Source organism: Enhydra lutris, unplaced genomic scaffold (assembly GCF_002288905.1).
Source record: "Enhydra lutris kenyoni isolate GAN:26980312 unplaced genomic scaffold, ASM228890v2 scaffoldscaffold55, whole genome shotgun sequence".
In the NCBI taxonomy this organism is placed as follows: domain Eukaryota; kingdom Metazoa; phylum Chordata; class Mammalia; order Carnivora; family Mustelidae; genus Enhydra; species Enhydra lutris.
Window position 1 is genome coordinate 3,025,673 of NW_019154139.1, and position 19,067 is coordinate 3,044,739.

The following is a 19,067-nucleotide window of genomic DNA, read 5'->3' on the forward strand; positions in this document are numbered from 1 at the left end:
GGAGCTCCGTCCCCACGCCTGCCACGGAGGACACAGTGAGAAGGTGCCAAGTGTGAACCCGAGTTCAGCCTCCGGAACTACAAGAAATCAAGGCCTGTTACTAGAAACCCCTAGTCTGCGGCATTCTGTCCCAGCAGCTGGAATGGACACAGATAACAGCACCATCATCCCATGCGAGAACCGTCCTCCTTCCCTTTAACGTACCGGAACCCAGAAGCCCCCCATGGCTCAGAGGCCTCCCGGAGCCAGGCAGCACGTGGAGCCCAGAGCTGGGCGCACACACGTCCTTGGCAAGGGCTCCTGGGGCCACGATCAACACGCCCCTCACAGGCCGCCATTCCAGACCCCGGGGGGACCTGCCTGCCACCTTGCTGCCTTGGGCTCCTGTCACCTCTCCCTCAGGCTGAGGGGGACAGCTCACCATCACACCCAGAGGCCCCAGGGGTCAAGTGCATCAGCACCTTTTCCTAAGTTAACACGCGTCGACAGCCATCCTGAGCCTGACTTTCTTCTAGGCTCCCTGGAACAGTTCTCATCATTGGGGTCATTCTTTATTTTCATTAATAGATTCCAGTAAAGACCATATTCAAACAAAAATATCATTTTCTTTGCAGTTTCCAGAGCTAGACACTTGGCTTGCAGTGGTCTGTGGCCCTTCGGAGTCTCAGTTCCGTTTCTGGGAACAAAGCCGGACACTGAGGAGAACTCATTCTAACGGCTGTGTCTGCCTGTGAGCTTCAGAGGTGTGACCACCGCTCCCTCCCCACCGATACTCTGCAGACGTGCAAGGCCATTCACTCTCTGGGTCTCTGCTCTGCATGAGGCCCAGGCTGAGGCCCCAGCACACAGCCCCTGACCTCAGGGAAGTGGAAATCCACGGAGGTGACACAGAGCCCCCCAATCTATCTGAGTGGCAAACACAGGTGGCTGACTCCTCAACATCCAGCTCCTCCCTCTTCCCTGCTACCAGAACCCCAAGTTCTAAGTGTCAGTGACTAACCCCACATGAGAGACTTACTTGTCGGGGTCCCCCGCAGCCAGGGATTGACATGGGACCCAGCTCTGGTCAAACCCCTTCCCGATGAGAATACAGACGCGTGACGATCGCCCTTTGCCTCACACGAGCTGATGACCACCACCTCATGGCCACGAGCTCAGACCCTTGATTCCATGGCAGTGACGAATGCCAATGGCTCCCTACCCCAGCATCTTGCTGAGAAAAATAAACCCCTTTTTGTTTAAAAGTCCCCAAGTCAGATTTCCTGTTACCTGCAGCCAACACAAATGCTCCCCAATCCCCCTCAACGCAAGAGAACCCGGTCAGCCGACGAGCCAGGGACGCGGGTCACCACCATGGGGACACCCACCAGCACCGTTTCTCCGGACCACGCCAGGACCAGTCACCGGTCCCTGGAAAACGAGGGCAAGTGACAGAGCGTCCAGCAGGAAGATGGGCGTAACTCACTCACCCTCGACGAGCAGCAGCAGAGCTGGGAGCAGCTCTGTCCTGGCGCGCCTCCCCCCTTCCCTTCTCTCCCCTTGCACACAACACAGGTTCCCCGGCCTCCCCACAGCACCCTGACCTACAACAGAAGGTGTCAGAGAGAAAAGACAAACACGTCAAAGACTGGTTTTTAAGACTGCTACTTTAAAACCGTAAAGGAGACTCACAAACATTTTTTTAACATTTGCTTTTAAGATTATGCGCAGAAAACCTTCATTCAACAGAGTTCCCCAAACAAGCCCTGAAAGGTCTCCTATCACATTGGGGGTTTCCTCGGCTCCAGATCCTGAGGGAAACCTCCCTTTTACCGACTCACACTCTACTGGGTGTGTCTCAAACTCACCGCTATGGCAGGTCACTCACACCCCACACCAGGGGTGGGCCCGGGGCGCGCTGGCACAGGGGGTGGCATGTCCCCCGGGCCCTCCCGTTCCCGTCCCAAGCCCAGGTGGGCCCCGCGGGTGCGGGTGACAGGATGCGGAGAGCACCGCGGCAGACAGACCGCCGCATGGCAACACGTCTACACAGCAGGCACATCTACCATTTCAGTTTGCTGGTTTTATCGTCTTTCCTGTTCCCCGAAGTTCCAACAACATCTCTAAGCTCCAACGTTCCCAGAAGCGCTCGGGTGGGAAAATGAAGTGGAGGAAGGAGTCGCTCGGCCCCTCGTGGTGGGGGGGACAGGGGCAGGAGCGGGGCCCACATCGGGAAAGGCTCCGGAGGCCGGCTGGGGAGGGCCAGGAGGCGGACGGGCAGAAAGCGAAGAGCACACACAGCGCGAGCTCTGTCCGCAGTGGGGGGAAGCGCAGGGCACCCCCGAGCCGTCGTCAGCACATACGAATTACTTGCTGCCTAACAGCTTTTACAGAAACAAAACCGGAGACGGAGGGCTCTGTGCCCCGAGGAAGGGGAGCAGAGTCTAACGGCTGCTGAGCACCACCAAGGACAAGTGTCTACCACGGGCACCTCCGGGGCTGGGCACCAAGGAGGCAGCAGTGCCCGCCCCCTGGAGGGATGGGGCCCAGGAACAGGCAAGCGGACGAGTGGGCAGAGGGTGAGGGTGCTCTGCGGCGAAACGAAGCCGGCTGGGGTGGGAACCAAGAGGGTAAGGTGTTCTGGGGCGGGAGGACAAGCCGCAGCCGCCGCGGCTCAGTCAAGAGACCCCGCGAGGAGGTGGCCTGTGAGCAGAGACCGGGAGGAAGTGAGTCATGCAGAAATCCAGGGCGGAGGCCCTGGGCATGGACGTGCTGGTGTGCTCCGGAACCGGCAGAACACAGTGAGGCAGGGACGGAGAAGACGAGACCCAGAGAGGGATGGGGCAGGTCCTGCCGGGCCTTGAAGGCTGTCATCAGGCCTCTGGCTGGCCTGGGAGCCCGGGCGGCTTCGCAAAGCAGCTGACCTGGATCTCGTTCCCCAAAGACCACAGACACCACGTGCAGCACGGCCCTGGGCACACGGGTTTGCCAGGGGCCTGGTAAGGAGGCTACTGGCACCGGTGAGAGGGGGTGGCTTGGGGCAGGGCATGGGGCAGAGGTGCTGGCCATACGAAGCCAAGGAGATGCGAGACTGAAGGGCGGTGGAGGGGTGCGGTGAGGTGACAGCGGAGAGCGACCGGAAGGGCAGCGGCCGTGCGCAGAGACGAGGGACCATGCGGCAGGGCCCATGCGGCAGGGCCCGGGGGTCAGGGGAGAAATCAGGGCATTGTGAATTTAACGCAGCTGCCACCTTTAACCCAGAAAGCACCTTTAAAAATAGATGACCTGCTTAAAAACAAGCTCCCTCAGGTACGTGCCCGAGGAAAGGCAACTTGCTGCATCCCTGCGGGCCTCAGAGAGATGCTACAGGGAGAATCCAACACGGGGGTGCCACAGGAGGGCCGGCTGGAAGGCGCACACAGGGACGCCACCGGACAACGCCAGGAAGCCTCAACACACGGGCTCTGGCCAGCCGGCCACACCCCGTGTCGCAGACAGGGACAGGGACCCCACGGCGACCCAAGTCCTTGCACCTGTTCACACGCTCAGAAGGTCCTGCTCAGCGCACAGACGCCCGGGACCTCGAGAGGTGGAGGCCACGAGAAGGGCGGCGGCAGGGCGCTGTGCCTTGGCTCCCACCCCGCGCGGGCTCCGCACCTGAGCCGCTCACAGGCTCACAGACTCGGGTGGCCTCAGACATTCAGCAACCCTGTTTTCAAAGCTGCTTTGTTTCACCAAAAGTACCTTTTCCTCGGGGCCCCTGGGTGGCTCAGTGGGTTAAAACCTCTGCCTTCGGCTCAGGTCGTGATCTCGGGGTCCTGGGATCGACCCCCGCATCGGGCTCTCTGCGCAGCGGGGAGCATGCTTCCCCCTCTCTCTCTGCCTCCCTCTCTGCCTGTCAGATAGATAAATGAAATCTTTAAAAAAAAAAAAAAGTACGTTTTCCTCAAACCACAGAAAGGAGATAAAACTGGGCCTTCCAAAGAAAGCTGCCCAGGCTTCCGGGCGGCCTGAGTGGGGCAATCACGACTTTTCCCCTCTTTACCCTCCTAGCTACCTCCCCAAAGCCCCGCTGGCACCACAGGGTACAGAGCCACACTGTGCACACCTCGGGTAAGAAGAGAGGCAACAGGCCAACTGAGTCATTAGGTCCAAATGCATTCGGCCAAGGAGAGGGGTGGGACAGAGAGAATCCTGAGCAGGGGAGAGAACAGGAGGGCGGCAGAGGAGCAGGCGCAGGAGGGAGGGAAGCGGGCAGTGGGAGAGAGGCGCAGGAGTGTGGGGAGGAGGGGAGCAGAGGCCAAGGTGGGAGCAGGGGCAGCTGTGGGGGGGGGTGGAGGGTGGGAGAAGAGCAGGAGAGAGGAGCAGGGGAGGAGGGGCCAGGAGCAGAGACCAAGGTAGGGGGAAGAGCCGGAGGAGGGGAGGGGTGCAGCAGGGCACGGGAGGGGAGCGAAAGTGGAGCGTCTGGCCTGAGCACTGAGCACGCAGAAGGCGCTGCGGCCCCAGGAGCTGCACAGGACACGACGGCCGGAGGTCCTGAGCCTCCTCGCCCTGGGTCTTCGCTCTGGTAGCTGCAGGGGACACTCAGTGCGAGGGCCAGGGGCCAGTCCTCCCAGGGAGAGGGCAGGGAAGGACACAGGCAGCTGGAGCTCTCGCTGTCCCCTGTCCTCCAGCCCAGTCCTCCAGCCCACCGGCCCTCAGGCGCAGGCGCACACAGCCACCAGGGCCTGGCGGTTACCAGGTAGTGAGGGCGGCAGGGCCAGTGCCCAGCCACTAGAGGGCGACGGTGGGCGCAGCTGGCCCACCGCCAGGACCCCGGATAGCAGGAGAGCCCTCCAGGCTTCAGGGGCGTCCCCCAGTGCCCAGACGAGCCCTCTGCTCCAGCTCTCCGACCTTGGGTATGAAAAGGGCCCCTCCTTCCTCAGCCCCTGAAGAGCACGGCGAAGGCCGAAGCTTCAGTCCCCAACCAGCTCCCATGCCGTGGCCCAGCTGTGCGGCCGCAGGACCGGCCCGCTGCGCCGAAGACTCGAGCCCCTCAGTGGCTGACAGGCTCAGGCCCGCACGGGGAGCAGACGGCCGGCGCCGGGCTCGGGGCAGTGCACGCACAAAGGGACTCACCGTATCCATTTAGCGCCCTTACCTCCCGAGCATCACGGCTCGGCCCAGCCGACCTTCAACGTAACGTGCTCAGACGCTCACACGGGCCTACGGACGGGAGGTCAGCTCGCACGAAGCCCACAGTGCAGGGCTGGGCAGCCCGCGTAACTTACGGACACTGCACGGGAAGTGACCGACAGCAAGGGCACCCGCAGAGCGCTGCTGACCCTCGTGATGACGAGGCCGACCGGAAGCTGTGGCCGCTGTCCCGTGTCACGGGAGCGGAGCGTACTGGGTCACCAGCCCAGGAATCACTCGCCCGGGAAAAGACCCGAGCTCAAAATTCCAAGTACAGCGTCTACTGAACGGGCATGTCTCTCACACTGCCGCAGAGTCGAGCCGTTGCAAGTTGGGGGCTGTGTGTATAAACACGCCCGTGCGGCATCGACGCCAGCAGAGTGAGGACCCAAAACGGCCAGAACCATGGAATTACATGGCCACACTACTCTCCCCGGCTCTGTGTCCCAAGTCCCTGACTCTGTGTCCCCAGTGAAAGGACACCTCTCCATGCGCACCAGAGGCCCCTCCTTACAGCCCGAGGCTCCCACTGTGCCATCTTGGCCTCCCTTGCTCCCAAGTCCACCCGGCTTCGTGTCCCACCAGCTGCCAGGGCCCCCCAGCCTGCCCCGCAGCCCCGGGGAAAGAAAGCGCCTCACCCACCCACCCCCAGCCCCCACCCTCAGGCCTTTCCCCAGTCTACTCCCCAGCTTGTCCCTGCCCTCCTATCCCTCCCCCTCCGCGCTCCCAAGGGGCTGCCAGCCACCCCAGCCCCAGCCCCAGCCCCAGCCCCACACTGCTGGAGACACCCAGGCAGCAAGTGGGCCACGGCTCTCCCTCCGCAGAGGACAAACCACCCTCGGACTCCGTGCCCAGCCGCGCCTCCAAACCTCCCAGCGGCTCCGCAATGAGCTCCTCCTTCTGGCCTTCAGAGCCCTCAGGACCTGTCCCTTCCTACCGGCTGTCCTGCTCGCTGTCCCCCCCCACAGGCCGAGGCCTCAGCGGCCAGGTCCAGCCCTCAAGCGTGGGAGCCCTGTCGCACCACCGGCCGCCCCGGAAGGCCCGTCCCCACCTCCAGCTCCACCCGGGGTTAAGGGGCTACTCCGGGGGTCGCGGCTGACGGCTCACCCACAGCGGCACCCCCGGATTTGCGCTCCACGGGCGCCTTAGCACCTTCTGGGAGCTTCTGGAGTACTGAGTGTGCGCGTGTGTGCGCCTGCCCGTCTCCGCACACTAGAGCGTCCGCTCCTGCAGGGCAGGGCCGGGGGCGGGGGGTTCTGGTTCCCTGCTTCTCTCCAGCGCCTGCACCCACAGCAAGTGCCCAGTAGACCCGGTTGAATGAGTGAACCCTGAAGGCGCTTTCCCAAATGACCTCCGGGTCCCGGGACCCTGCAGGGTGGGCCTCGTTCCCCCAGTCACCTGCCGAGAGTGGATTGCACAGAGCCGGGGCCTGGTGCCAGAGCCAGATGGCCTCCTCCTGCCACCACGGCCCCGCAGGGCTGTCCTCCAGCCCCAGGCCCTGAGGGGGCAGCTACCTTAACCTCACTTCCGGAGTAAGCAGCTCCACCGACTCTGCCCCCCCACCCAAAACACTCTCTCTCTCCTCCCCACCTCCATCTACGGGGACACTCCCCAGCCTCGGGCCAGACTGGGTGCTCAGGCAGGGGAGCTAGAAGGAGCCCATGTACCCAGCCTCACTCCCCCGGCAGACACGGCTGGAGGCCCGGAGGCCCCGTGCCCTCGAGGCCACGCCACTGAGACGGGGCGGCTCCGCGGGCCTCCGGACCGCGTGTTCTGCCCCCGACCCAATCTCGCTCCCACGCACAGATGGACGCGATAAAAATGAACGCCTCCGAGTGTCATTTTCTTGGGCTTCAAAGCAGCAGCCTTTCGCACGAATAAATATTGAGTCAATGCTAAGAGCAGAATGAGCTGTTAAGTTCTATTTGCTACTCGCATCCCCAGGCTCATCACAGAGCACAAGCTAAACAAAGAAAAACAGCTCTCCGCCGACGAGATGACATTCGCAGGTAGAATCATTTCTGTGGGCACTTCTCACATCAGTGATTTGCTGCTCCAACATTGGCAAATATTTGCCACTTATGTCTTTTATGTAATGTGGAGATAATATATTCCACTGTCTTCCAAGGCTATCTTAAATGGCTTATGGAAACAGGCAATTTACTGACTCTGTTTCCTCCTGCCACTAAATACAGATCCAGTGATTGTTTAACTTCGAGAGCTTTTCGGTGTGAGATTTGATACCTCAACAGAACGCCAAAGACAGGAAACACTCGTAATGCCACCGGCCCAACAAAAGAATCTTACTTTTAACTGTTAACCTTCCCTCCTGCCCATGCCTACCCACTTTCCCCACGAGTCCTGAAAGCTTTTTTTTTTTTTTAAGATTTTATTTATTTATTTGACAGACAGAGAGGCAAGTAGGCAGAGAGGCAGGCAGAGAGAGGAGGAAGCAGGCTCCCCACTGAGCAGAGAGCCTGATGCAGGGCTTGATCCCAGGACCCTGGGATCATGACCTGAGCCGAAGGCAGTGGCTTTAACCCACTGAGCCACCCAGGTGCCCCGAAAACTTTGTTCTTAAAGAGGATTTTAGTGGCCACAAGTTAGTCCGCTGATGATGTCCACGAGAAGACTACGGGGGCTCAGCTCCTGACCCAGAATGCAACTCCTAGCAGCAGATCTTGTCTTCGCCAACTGCCTCCGTGCCCCTACTGTTAGAAACCGTGTACCTCAACCAAGAGAACACGTGCAAGCCGCCTTGACTCGGCTGTGACCACACAGTGACCATGTCCGTCAGTGCTCTGAAAATCAAGGTCCAGGATAAACAGGCCAACACAAACAAACAGGGCAGACGACTAGCACTGTTCAGCGTTCACTGTGTGCTGGGCCCACTCCTACGCATTCTATACGCATCCCCTCCCAGGCTCTGCACACGCAGCACAGCTAGCACCACTGGGACACGAACGAGGACCCCAGAAGCACTCCCAGGCTTGCTCTGCTCACAGGGCCAGAGAGCGCTGAACCCGCACTCCCCACCCGTGGTCGTCCTCAGAACCCCCGCCCTCCCTGCACTTTGGGACCTGGCCTCCCCACACGGCCCCAGGGGCACCTATGTGTTGCCGAGCTGGAAAAGCAAGTGGCTGAGGGACGTGCTCAAACCCCATGACTAGACTCCCCAAAGCCCGAGGCACCTGACTTCCCAGCGCCATGGGTGAGATCTCCACTCCAGCTGCTCCCCTCCCCGACCCATACTTCGGGCTTGATGACCATCACTAGTCACCAGTGCGGAGCAAGGATCATAGGTCCAAAACCACTGCAGGGACATAAAGTGCGGAAGAAGCCAAATGCCCGTCGGGAAGGGTGGAAAAGGCGTCCGGGGCAGCCCAGGGCAGCATCGCACAGCCCATGCGGGCCAGGCAGGTGTCGAGCACTAACGCGGGAAAGACGCCGTGAGGTTTAAAGCGGGAAGCAGAGCAGCATCGCCACATGGGGGGGCGGTAAGCAGACCATATAAATGCACAGACCCCAAAGCGTCTCTCCACACACGACTTCTGAACTACCACAGGACGACAGTCCCCTCTCTGGGCAGAACTGACAGCCGCCATCTCCAGCCGCCATCCATCTCCAGCAGGCATGCACTCCTGACCAGGAGGACCAACCGGCTCCGGGGCCTCTCACCCCGATGACAGGCACCACACACCTCACAGGTGACATTCCTGCCCAGACAACCGGCCCGAACCTCACCGGGAGGACAGGAGACAGCCCCGCCGAGGGGTGCCGCACAACAGCCGGCCTGTCCTTCCCCAAAGCCCCGACACCCAGGAACATGGGGCACACGGGGACCCCTCAGCTGACGGGGAGGACGGACCAGGAGACAGACACAGCGGATGTCACTGGGACGACTGGCACGATGTGAACGTGGGCCGTGAGGCGGTTGGCGCACCGTCTCGCTGGGAAAGTCCCGGTTCTGACGACAGTCCTGTATTATGACAGTGTCTCTGCGCTTAGAAAACACAGAGACGCTCTCGGGGGTCCAGGGATGCAGCGTCTCCAGCGGACTCAAACGGTTCGGGGGAAACACACCGCCACACACGCGGGCGCGCGCACACACACGTGGAGAGACGTTTCACACAGCGAAGGTGGGGCAGAGCGCAGACTGGGCCTGAACTGACATAGGTTCGTCGGTACTATTCTTGCAACTTGTTTCTAAATCTGAAATTCCACCAGAATGAGAAGTTGAAAACGTCGTGTGCATCAACCGTCCCCAGACGCCCAAGACGACCGTCCCCAAGACGACACCCGGCATTACGGGAAGGAGGGAGAGCCGGGCTGGGGAGAAGGAGAGCGACATGTTTTTACCGGACATCCGCCCGCATGCACGAGCAAAACAATCAGGAAAATGAAAATGAAGAAACCTTCGTTAAAAACCCTCTGCGCCCAGAGGGGACCAGCACCCCAGCGGACTGGGCCCATCCTTCCGCCGGCCTGGCTCCGCCTCCACCGCCCTCCCCGCAGCGGCCCATCCGCGTGCCTCGGGTGCCACCTGCTGGCGGAGTGGGGCACTGCACAGCCTGCCCCCACCCCCCTCCCACCCCCTCCTACCCTCAGCCCCCATGCCACCCCTGCGCCTGCCCTCCACCACGCGTGACCCCACAACCGCGGCCACATCCCACCTCCCGGAGAGCTCCCCCGGCCAGCAAGACACCCGCGGCAGCACAGCGCTCCACCAGGATGAGGTGTACGGCTTCGAGGGGATCTCCAGCAGCCAGACCTGGAAGTGGGCACCGGCCTCAGAGCCTGCTGGCAGCGCGGCCCCACAGCTACAGTGACCCTAGAGACCACTGGTGACTGTACCACCCCCTGCTGGCCTGCCCACCCACACCCAGCCTTGGCTCCCCGGGTGCTCTCAGCCGTTGCTCACTCTACACCGAGGAAGGTGTGAGGTCGGCAGTACCCAGGACCCCAGTCACCAGCTGTGTGCCCCCGCGAACACTCGAGAGCAGGGACGTCCACTGGTCCGCCCTGCAGGGCCAACCCAGGGCAGCTCCACAAAGCCTAAGAGGTTCAATCGGGGCATTAAGGAAAACAGAACAGAAAATGCCAGATCGATGGCACTGGAAGCCCAGGACCAGCACTCAGAGAACGTAAACCTTAAGGTCAAACGGTCAACTCTGTGACTCGCGGGCAGGACCGCACAAACAGGCCACCTGACAAAGCACACCACACGCAGGGGCACAGGCACGCGTGCCCTCCGCCAGCGGGGACTCACCGAGGTCTGTGTTGGGGCCGGCAAGGAGCTGCTTGAACTTGTCGAGCCGCGAGGCCTCTCGTTCACTTAACGCTGAGCTGCTGAGGGCACTAGGGTCAGACGTGCTACCCAGGGCGACCGTCACCGAATGTGGGAGAGACTGGGAGCGCTGCAGAGGGACAGTGTCGCTGGCACTTTCTGCGGAGAGAGAGAGCAGGGGGTGACGACGGCCTCCTGATGCTCCCCAGTAAGAAGGCTCCCACGTGCGCCACTTTCTCCTTGTGAATGCCACCGTGCCTCAGCTGCCCCCCTCCCGTCACGGGACAGCGCAAACCTGGGTTCCTGGAGCAATAAAGCGAAAGTAGCGAATGCCCAAGAAGTTCACTGGCCCCAGAGCATTCCTCACTCGGGAAACAGCCCTCACCCAAAAGCAAGACGACAACCAGAAACATCCAGACCACCTCAGGGTGCACCCCCGGTCAGGGTTCCCCTGAAGCACGCCTGCCTGGGGGACACAACGCCAGGACCCGCTGGTGTACAGCAGGGATGACGCTGCCTGTGGGGCCCCCCCCAGGCGTGAGCACAGAAGGAAGCCACTGAGTCACGTGTGGAAGGACGTGAGCCCACAATGGCACGGAGGACTCTGCACCCCTCGGGTCTCCCCAAGCCCCGTGAGGGAGCTGGGCAGGGACCATGACCAACAGAAAGCACAGGAAGCTAGAGCGCACAAAAGCGGGGTGGGGGGTGCCGCAGGCGGGGGGTGCCCAAGACCCCCCCCAGGGCACCACCTACCACCACGCCCAAAGGCCCACGAATGGGGACAAGCAGGCCGAGGTGAAACCATGCATTAAATCCAGGAACCCGGGCCGGGGAGAGCCACAGGAGAGAGCCCAAGGTCCCACACCCACTCAGAAAAAAACCACCAGGGACCAACAAGGGGCCCACAAGCAAAAGGCAGGGACAGGCTTCACGGGCCCAGGTCTAAATCCCCCCGAATGGCCACCTCTTCCAAAACTGGAATTTAGAGTAGAGGGAGAAATCGACTCCAGGAGATGGGACGAGAAACAAACAGGGAGACGGAAACGGGCCGGCTCCCATGCGCTGTCAGACCCCCACCAGCTCCCTCCTTCCTGCCGACTCACGACCCTAGAAACAGAGCCTGGAAAGGCTTCACACAGAAACCTCTGGGCTACGGAGGAGCACTGCGGCCCACGGCCTCTGGGCAGAGTCTGGCCCACTTAAGCTCCCAGAAAAGCCTAAAGAAGTGGGTGTCCAGGTGAGAGCAAGCCCGGCCCCTCCTCCGGGCCTCCCCACCACCTGCACTCGGGGAGGCTCGGGGCTGCGATGTTCAGACCACCTCCTCCCCGCCCTCGGAATCTGTTACTCCGCCGTGAGTCCTGATTCTTTCCTTAGGAAAGACGATGATAGGAGGAGCGGTCCCGCGTTCTACCGCAGAGCCAAACGGGCTGGGTTTGACTTCTCTGCCATCTCAGAGAGCATCGGTGTGATTTACTGCGACACGAATGGACCACTTGGTCCCAGCCAGAGCACACATCCAGGCGCCCTCTAAGATGGGACAGGCGGGGTTTGCAAGGCACGCTGATGCCCCTCCCCATCGAAGAAGCAGGAAGGCCAACAGCCACGTCTCCCTGCTACTGTCAACGAAACACATCAGCGTCCCCGCAGCCAGCGTCGACCCAGGAGTCACTCGCAGCTGGCTCCCCACCAGCAGTGGAGACGTCCTCCCCAGCCACGGCCACTGAGCCCTTCGCAGCCTAAGGCACGGCCTCACCATTACGCCAGTGGTACCCCAGACCAAGCAAAGTGCACCTGACTTGAGGTGCAAAGGCACAGACTCCTCAGACACTAAGAAAGCCAGGAGAGTCAGAAGGTGGTAAGCAGGAGGCATGGGGAAGGCCAGCCCAAGCGCCCTCCCTGCAGCTTCCTAACTTCCAGGCCGCCGTCTACCCAGGGCTGGAGGCCAGAGGCGGGGGCAGCTGGCAGATCCCTTGGACACTGCCACGTGGGGTGATGTGAAACGTAGCATGCGGGACTGTGAAGATGACAGAGCACCGTTCCTACGATCCATCACATGAAACTGGCCTGGCCTGGCCCTGAGCCATGGGGCCGCTGTAGGGACGAGGGTGGGGCAGGACATGGAGGTGAGGAGAGCCCACAGTCACCAGGCCCTGGGGAGAGCTCGGTTTAACTCACTGACATTCATGTAATGACACGGGACACCAAAGGGAAACAAAGGTAATGGGACATGGTCTCTGCCTTTGGGGAACTTGCAAACCACGCAGATGGGGTGTGCAATCGGGCCCAGCCCACCCAGCACCTCCCCTCAGCCGGGATGGCCCCCCGTCCTGAACCTGGACCCTCAACCTCCTGCTAACCTTAGACATCACGTCCTCCGGAAGCCTTCCCTGACGTGCCCCTGGCCCTCCTCAGCAAGACAAAGGCGGGACTTCTACCTCTGGGTGCTTCCGGGTCCACCGCTCCAGGGCTCCATCCCACCCACGGAGGTGGAGGACTGGGACCCCTGTGTCTCCCCACTGGACAGTCAACACATCCACACGGGGCCCAGTCCAGTAAGAACAGGACTGACGTGGTCTTAGGCCAACACATGTAGGCCATCCCCGTGAATAACAAGCCACCCAGAGAACTGAACACAGGCCCACGATTTCTGCCCACCACTGCCCACCACCCACGGGGGCGGCTCCCCGAGAGGCCACCTCAGGCTCCAGAGGGGCCCTCTCCCCCTCAGTCCTATGCACCTTGGGCTAGAGTTCCCTGTGGGACAGCCCTGGTCTCCACCTACTTCATGCCAGGCGCACACACTCCCTGCCCCAGATGGGACTATGGGAAAGGTCCTAAAACATGACCTCGTGCCCCCTCAGGGTGGAATCACCCGCGGAGAGGTCCTGCTCTCTGTGGTGAGACCAGAGGCTAGCAGCAGGCCCCGGCGTCAGACGCCATGGACTCCCGCCCCACCACTCAGCGTGCCGGGCGAGCCACGTGACCTCCCCGTACCGCCCCGGAAGCTTTCTCCTGCGGTGGCCGCAAAGTCGGAGGGTTCTGTTCTCGACCAGGGCCTGCGACAGTCCTTGCCCCACAGTGAGCGATGGGTAAATGCCATCAGGACACGAGTTGCTCACAAAGGAAAGATGGTTGCACGCCGGGGGGCGGAGGCGCAAGGCAGACATGGTCGTCCGCCGCCTTCCCCAGCACGAGCCGCTTGGAGCATCCTTCCCCTGGCTTCTATGGGAGGGAGTCACCCCAAGACTCCCCACCCTGGCCGGAGGCAGCCCAAGGGCCGAATGCTGGGCGGCCCCAAAGTCCATGCACTCAAGTCCTACCCTGGATGGGATGGGGTCAGGAAGCAGAGCCTCGGGTTCAGAGGAAGTCATGCGGCTGGGGTGCCCCAGTGGGATCGGTGCTCGTGGAGAGTCACGAGACAGCTTGTTTCCCCTCCCTAGTCTCCCCCACACGAGGATACTGTGAGAAGGCGGCTGTCTGCACCCCGAAAAGGGCCCTCGCCAGAACCCAACTGTGTTGGCCGCCTGACCTCAGACTTAGCCTCCAGAACTACGAGACAGAACTTTCTGCTGCTCCCACACCATCGGCCTGCGGTACTCTTGCCACAGCAGCGCCCCCGGCCTCCCAGAACGAAACCCTGCCCTCAGCCGAGACCCAGGCCCCGGAGGCGGGGGGCACAGCAAAGGGCAGGGGAATTCAGGGCACCAGCACACGTGAAGAGGGACGCAGCTAGGACACTGGCTGGCCAGGGTGCGCAGGCAGTGACTAGCATGCACCGCGTCCGTCTCGGGGATCCTCGACCCACTCACAGAAGCCCTAACCAGATTTTCATCTTCAAGCTCGAGTACTTTGAGGTTCAGCCTATTTTAGAGAAAAGCAGTTTAGATTCCAATATGAAAACCGGAGAAAGGAACGCATTCACAGCATTCCCCCTACAGAGAAGTGTGACGTTTCACACGTTAGCTCCCGGGAAAGCAGAGGGATGGATGGACACCAGCTCCGTGTGTCCCAGCAGCACAAGCTAAGGCTGCACGAGGCCCTCTTCTCCCCTCTGCAAACCAGGGCAAGCCCCCGACCCCCAGAGACCCTGGGAGAGGGAGTCCGTGAGTCTGCAGCTGCACAGGCCAGGCCCTCTGCCGCCCATGCCCCACGCCTCCCCACATCACCTCCCTGACGCTCAGGTGTCCCCCGCTGCGGAGGGCGTCAGGATGGTCTGACTGAAGATTACACCCCAGCTCCAGCCTGCTGTGACCACCTGTTTGGACCCGCAGCACTTGTCACCTCCCCGCACACCCCAGGCCTCCTTACTGATCGCATGTGGGTCTGTCCCCCTCACCCCACAGAACACACGCTCCAGGCCAGGGACCTCCTTGGGGCACCCCAAGCCCTGAGAGTTGTGCCTGACCCATCACAGAGGCTCATCTGTTTTAGGTCACAGAAACCCCCAAAACAAAAAGAGTAAAACTAATGAGCACTGTCTCCAGAAAGGCCACCAAGCGCCAGGCATGGGAGTACAAGACACGCGCTGATCCCATCCTTGAGTTTATGACCTGGATGCAGGGACTCCACACCCCAGACCCCGCCTGCTACCAACTGGGCCCACATGCAGGTGCCCTGGGGAGAGAGGCGGGGGGGGGGGGGGTCACTGGCAGCCGCCGAAGGAGGGGCAGGCTCTGCGTGTGCAGCTGGCCTGACCCCGCAGCTGGAAATGTCCCGCCTGGAACAACCGAGGCACTCTCAGAGGGAGACACGGTCCCCTGGGGCCTGGTGCTCACCGTGGGCCTCTCACAGCCAACCCATGGAGGCCGCACACCACGCCCCTCAACCTGGAGGAGAGGAGCACGCAGCTGGGGGCACAAAGAAAAGTCCACGGCTGCCTGGAAAGGCCTATGGACAGGCGGATCCCAACGAGCCGCTGCGGCAAACAGGACAGAACCCCTCTAACCACCCACAGTTAGAAAGGACTCGAGGCCCTCTCCCCATCAGCTCTGCACGTCGCCTCCTAGGGCCCCCACCCCACCTGCGGGACAGGACGTGTGGCTCTCGCTGACGGACTTCACCAGCCGGAGGTCACCGCTCGGGACCGGAGGAGGCTCTGCCGAAGGCTTTGGCTTCTGCTCGGGGCCCGGCGCCTCCCGCCGCTTGTGGCGCTCCTGCCGCTCGCTGTGGTTGCGCAGGACGCGGTTGGCCGTCTCCATGACCACGTCGGTGTGCAGGCTCTCGGCCGCCATGGCCAGGAGCCCGTCGTCATCCTCGCCGGCATCCCAAGCGTCGCTGGTGTTACTCTCAAACTCCTGGAAGGTGCTGATTCTCTTGGCCTTCGCGGGCGTGGTGGGCACCTTGGGCGCGGCCTTGAGCAAGCTGCAAAGCAAAGGCAGACCTGTCCTCTCGGGGGCAGGCGAGGATTTGCCCCGCGACTGGTGGGAAAGGATTCCCAGACGAAAGATGCACCTTCGCGCTCTCAGCGTCAGCTGAGCTGAGGATGAAGAGGTTTCCGGGGGAGGACTCGGGCGCCCGGGGCGCTCCGCCTGTGAAGCAGCTGCCCTCGCCCCGGTCATGCTCTCGGGGCTCCAGGATCGAGTCCTGCAGCAGGCTCCCTGCTCAGCCCTGTTCCTCCCTCTGCCTCCTCCCTCCCCCCACAACTGCTGCGCGCGCGCTCTCTCTCTCTCAAGTAAATAACGAATCTTTAAAAAAAGAGAACTGCTAGAGTTCAGTGGCAGGAAAGAGAGGCTCTCGAGGGGCCGTCCCGCTGAGCGGTCTGCTCGGTGACAGAAGCCATTCGGGAGGAACCCCAGCACCGCACAGTCACGGCCTTCCGAGTCCACAAACCTGCCATGGGCCGGTGCCCGCCAACCTCCCGAGGCAGCCGTGGGGGTGGGGCAGGCATGAGCGGCTGTTCCCACCCCCCAGGCCTCTGGCATCCAGCCTCGGACACAGCAGCACTAGAACCAGGGCCCCCAAGGGGGGTCCAGGAACATCTGCCAGCACAGGCCGTGGGGCCACACCTCCCTCTCGTGTGCCCACCTCTGGAGGAGCCCAGACACTGGGCAGAGAGCGCAGCGGAGGGCAAGTGAGCTGAGTGCCACTGCGGCAAACGGGACAGAACCCCCCTAACCGGGGCCAGGCCAACTAACGGGGTGCCAGGCACATGCTCTCCTGCCCAGGCCACTCCACTCCAGGCTTGGCATCCCCCTCCGCCATTCTCCAGAGGATGAGCCCTGCGAGGCCCTGACACGTGTCTGCTGACGGGAAGACTCCTTCCTCCTCTCAGGACTCCCAGGCGGCGGGCGGATCACCACGGCCCCCAGGAGTGGGTGGAACCCGGCCGGAGCGCAGGCCTCACTTACGTGCCGTGTAGCAGCGGGTCGAAGGGGGGGTGCTGCGCGCCGTACACATGCTGGATGCTGTTTGGAAGGAAAGGAAAACCGGTCAGCTTCTCTCTGCCTCCTCCAGCACCCGCCACTAACTCGGGGGAGGCACTGGTTCCCAGGAAGCCACACGCCTGGGGGAGCAACTCCCCATCTGCTGCACAGGTCCCGGGGCCCACCCGGAAGGATGAATGGCGCCGCACAAGCCCACGCCGCACAAACAACGGGGCACTCAGCCTGTCCGGCAAACGGACCTCAGCCCGGGGAGCCGCAGCCCTGACCGCATCGCCCGGACCTCAGGCACCGCTGGTGAGTGGCCGCTGGGAGCCGGGAGTCCCTGGCGTCACCGAGGTCAGGCGGCCTCCACCCTCAGACCGTGTGCCACCAGCAGGACCACAATCTAAGGCTGAAATGCCCATCTGGTACCATTTTGTGTACAGACGAAACACAGAATCACAGGAGGAAGATAAAGGTATTTTTTAGAAGACTTAGTGGTTTTATTATACAAGTCTTCTGGGGGCGCCTGAGTGGCTCAGTTGGTTAAGCATCAGGTGATGATCTCAGAGTCCTGGGATCGAGCCCCACGTTGGGTTCCTGCTCACAGTGCGTCTGCTTCTCCCTCTGCCTCTGCTGCTCCTCTGCTCGTGCACCTGCTTTCTCTCTCTCTTCCAAATAAATAAATAAAATCTTTAAAAAATACATAAATAAATTTAAAAATAAAGACTTCTGCTCGTCAGAGTGAACTTGGAAGATGGACGGAAACAAAACAGCCCCTGTGGCTGACAACCACAGCAGTCAGCTGAGTGGGCGCACCCCACACCTCTTCCTCCGGAGGGCGGCGTCCAGCCGAAGGAGGCCCTGTGACCCAGCACAGGTCAGTCACCAATGTGCTGGCCCTTCCTCATCTGCCTGGAGCACTGGTGTGAGGCCTAGAGGTTCCCAGCCACCAGGCCACCGTGCGTGAGGAATGAGCAGGAGATATAAACCATCTGAGAACACAGGCATGGCGGGAAGACGAGACCGCGCAGGGGGTCCCGTGAGGCAGTGCGGCCCCACAGGTCCAGGCCCCAGCCCCCTCAGATGTGAACCAAGCAAACCCCAGTTCGGTTCAGCCACTAGCAGTGAGGCCTCCTGGTACAGTCCCTGTTCGAGAGACGCCAGCTGGCACCCTCAGTGGGACACTGTCAGGAGGTGAGCGCATTAAAGCAAATGCATACACGGAGGCCTTTCGTGCACAGAGGAATGTTTTAATTTTTTTTAAGATTTTATTTATTTATTTGACAGAGAGAGATCACAAGGAGGCAGAGAGGCAGGCAGAGAGAGCGGGGGAAGCAGGCTACCCGCTGAGCAGAGAGCCCGATGTGGGGCTTGATCCCAGAACCCCGAGATCATGACCTGAGCTGAAGGCAGAGGCTTAACCCACTGAGCCACCCAGGCACCCCAGAATGTTTTAATTTTTAAAAACAGAAGGAAATCCTACATTTTTCACCAAGCATTACATCATGACTATGTCCCCGTATCACCACCATTCAATGTACTTAAATGCATTTATTCACCCAATGTCCATTGCTACATACCAAAAAAGGTACGTTCTGTATTAAATTTAAAAACATAATCACGAGACAGCCACACGAGACATCTCTACACACTTCTCTGCAACTCCTTGGGAATCTATAATTAATTCCAATTGTTTAAAGTTTCTAAAAGTCCTGGGGCACCTGGGTGACTCAGCGGGTTAAGCCTCTGCCTTCGGCTCAGGTCATGATCCCAGTGTCCTGGGATCAAGCCCCACATCGGGCTCTCTGCTCAGCAGGGAGCCTGCTTCTCCCTCTCTCTCGGCCTGCCTCTCTGCCTCCTTGTGATCTCTGTCTCTCTGTCAAATAAATAAATAAAATCTTTTTAAAAAAATAAAAAAATTAAAGTCCTAAGAATAGAAAAAATAATTTAGAAAATAAATAAAGTCCTAATAATAGAACAGGCCCAACTCATCGCTGCCTATGCCACCTCCCCGGACAGGACAGCCTTTAATTTCACTCTGTCCCAGTGTATAACTACACCATAGTTTGTCTATCCAACGTGGATCGCGACTCGTACGCGCCAAAGGGGGTCCGTCCACAGCAGCGCAGTTGGCAGAATAATGGCTAAACATGTTACGTCCTAATCCCAGAACCTGCAAATGTGTCACCTCCCTTGGCAAAGGAGGCTTTGCAGATGCAACCAAAGACACAAGCCCTGGGAGAGCAGCTAGGGTTATCAGG

General features: G+C 60.8%; 1 protein-coding gene across 3 annotated transcripts in view; it reads right to left on the reverse strand.

Moving 5' to 3' along the window:
* LOC111157619 (TBC1 domain family member 22A) overlaps positions 1–19,067 on the reverse strand; it is a 299,219-nt gene that overhangs the window by 263,613 nt on the left and 16,539 nt on the right. For 2 of the 3 annotated variants that reach the window (XM_022519195.1, XM_022519194.1), the window contains exons 2-4: positions 16,789–16,845; positions 15,462–15,802; positions 10,424–10,600 (exon numbers count right to left, since the gene is read on the reverse strand). In XM_022519195.1, the coding sequence (XP_022374903.1) occupies positions 10,424–10,600; positions 15,462–15,802; positions 16,789–16,845 (575 nt within the window). The remainder of the gene's footprint in view (positions 1–10,423; positions 10,601–15,461; positions 15,803–16,788; positions 16,846–19,067) is intronic. The other variant, XM_022519197.1, reaches the window with a different exon arrangement.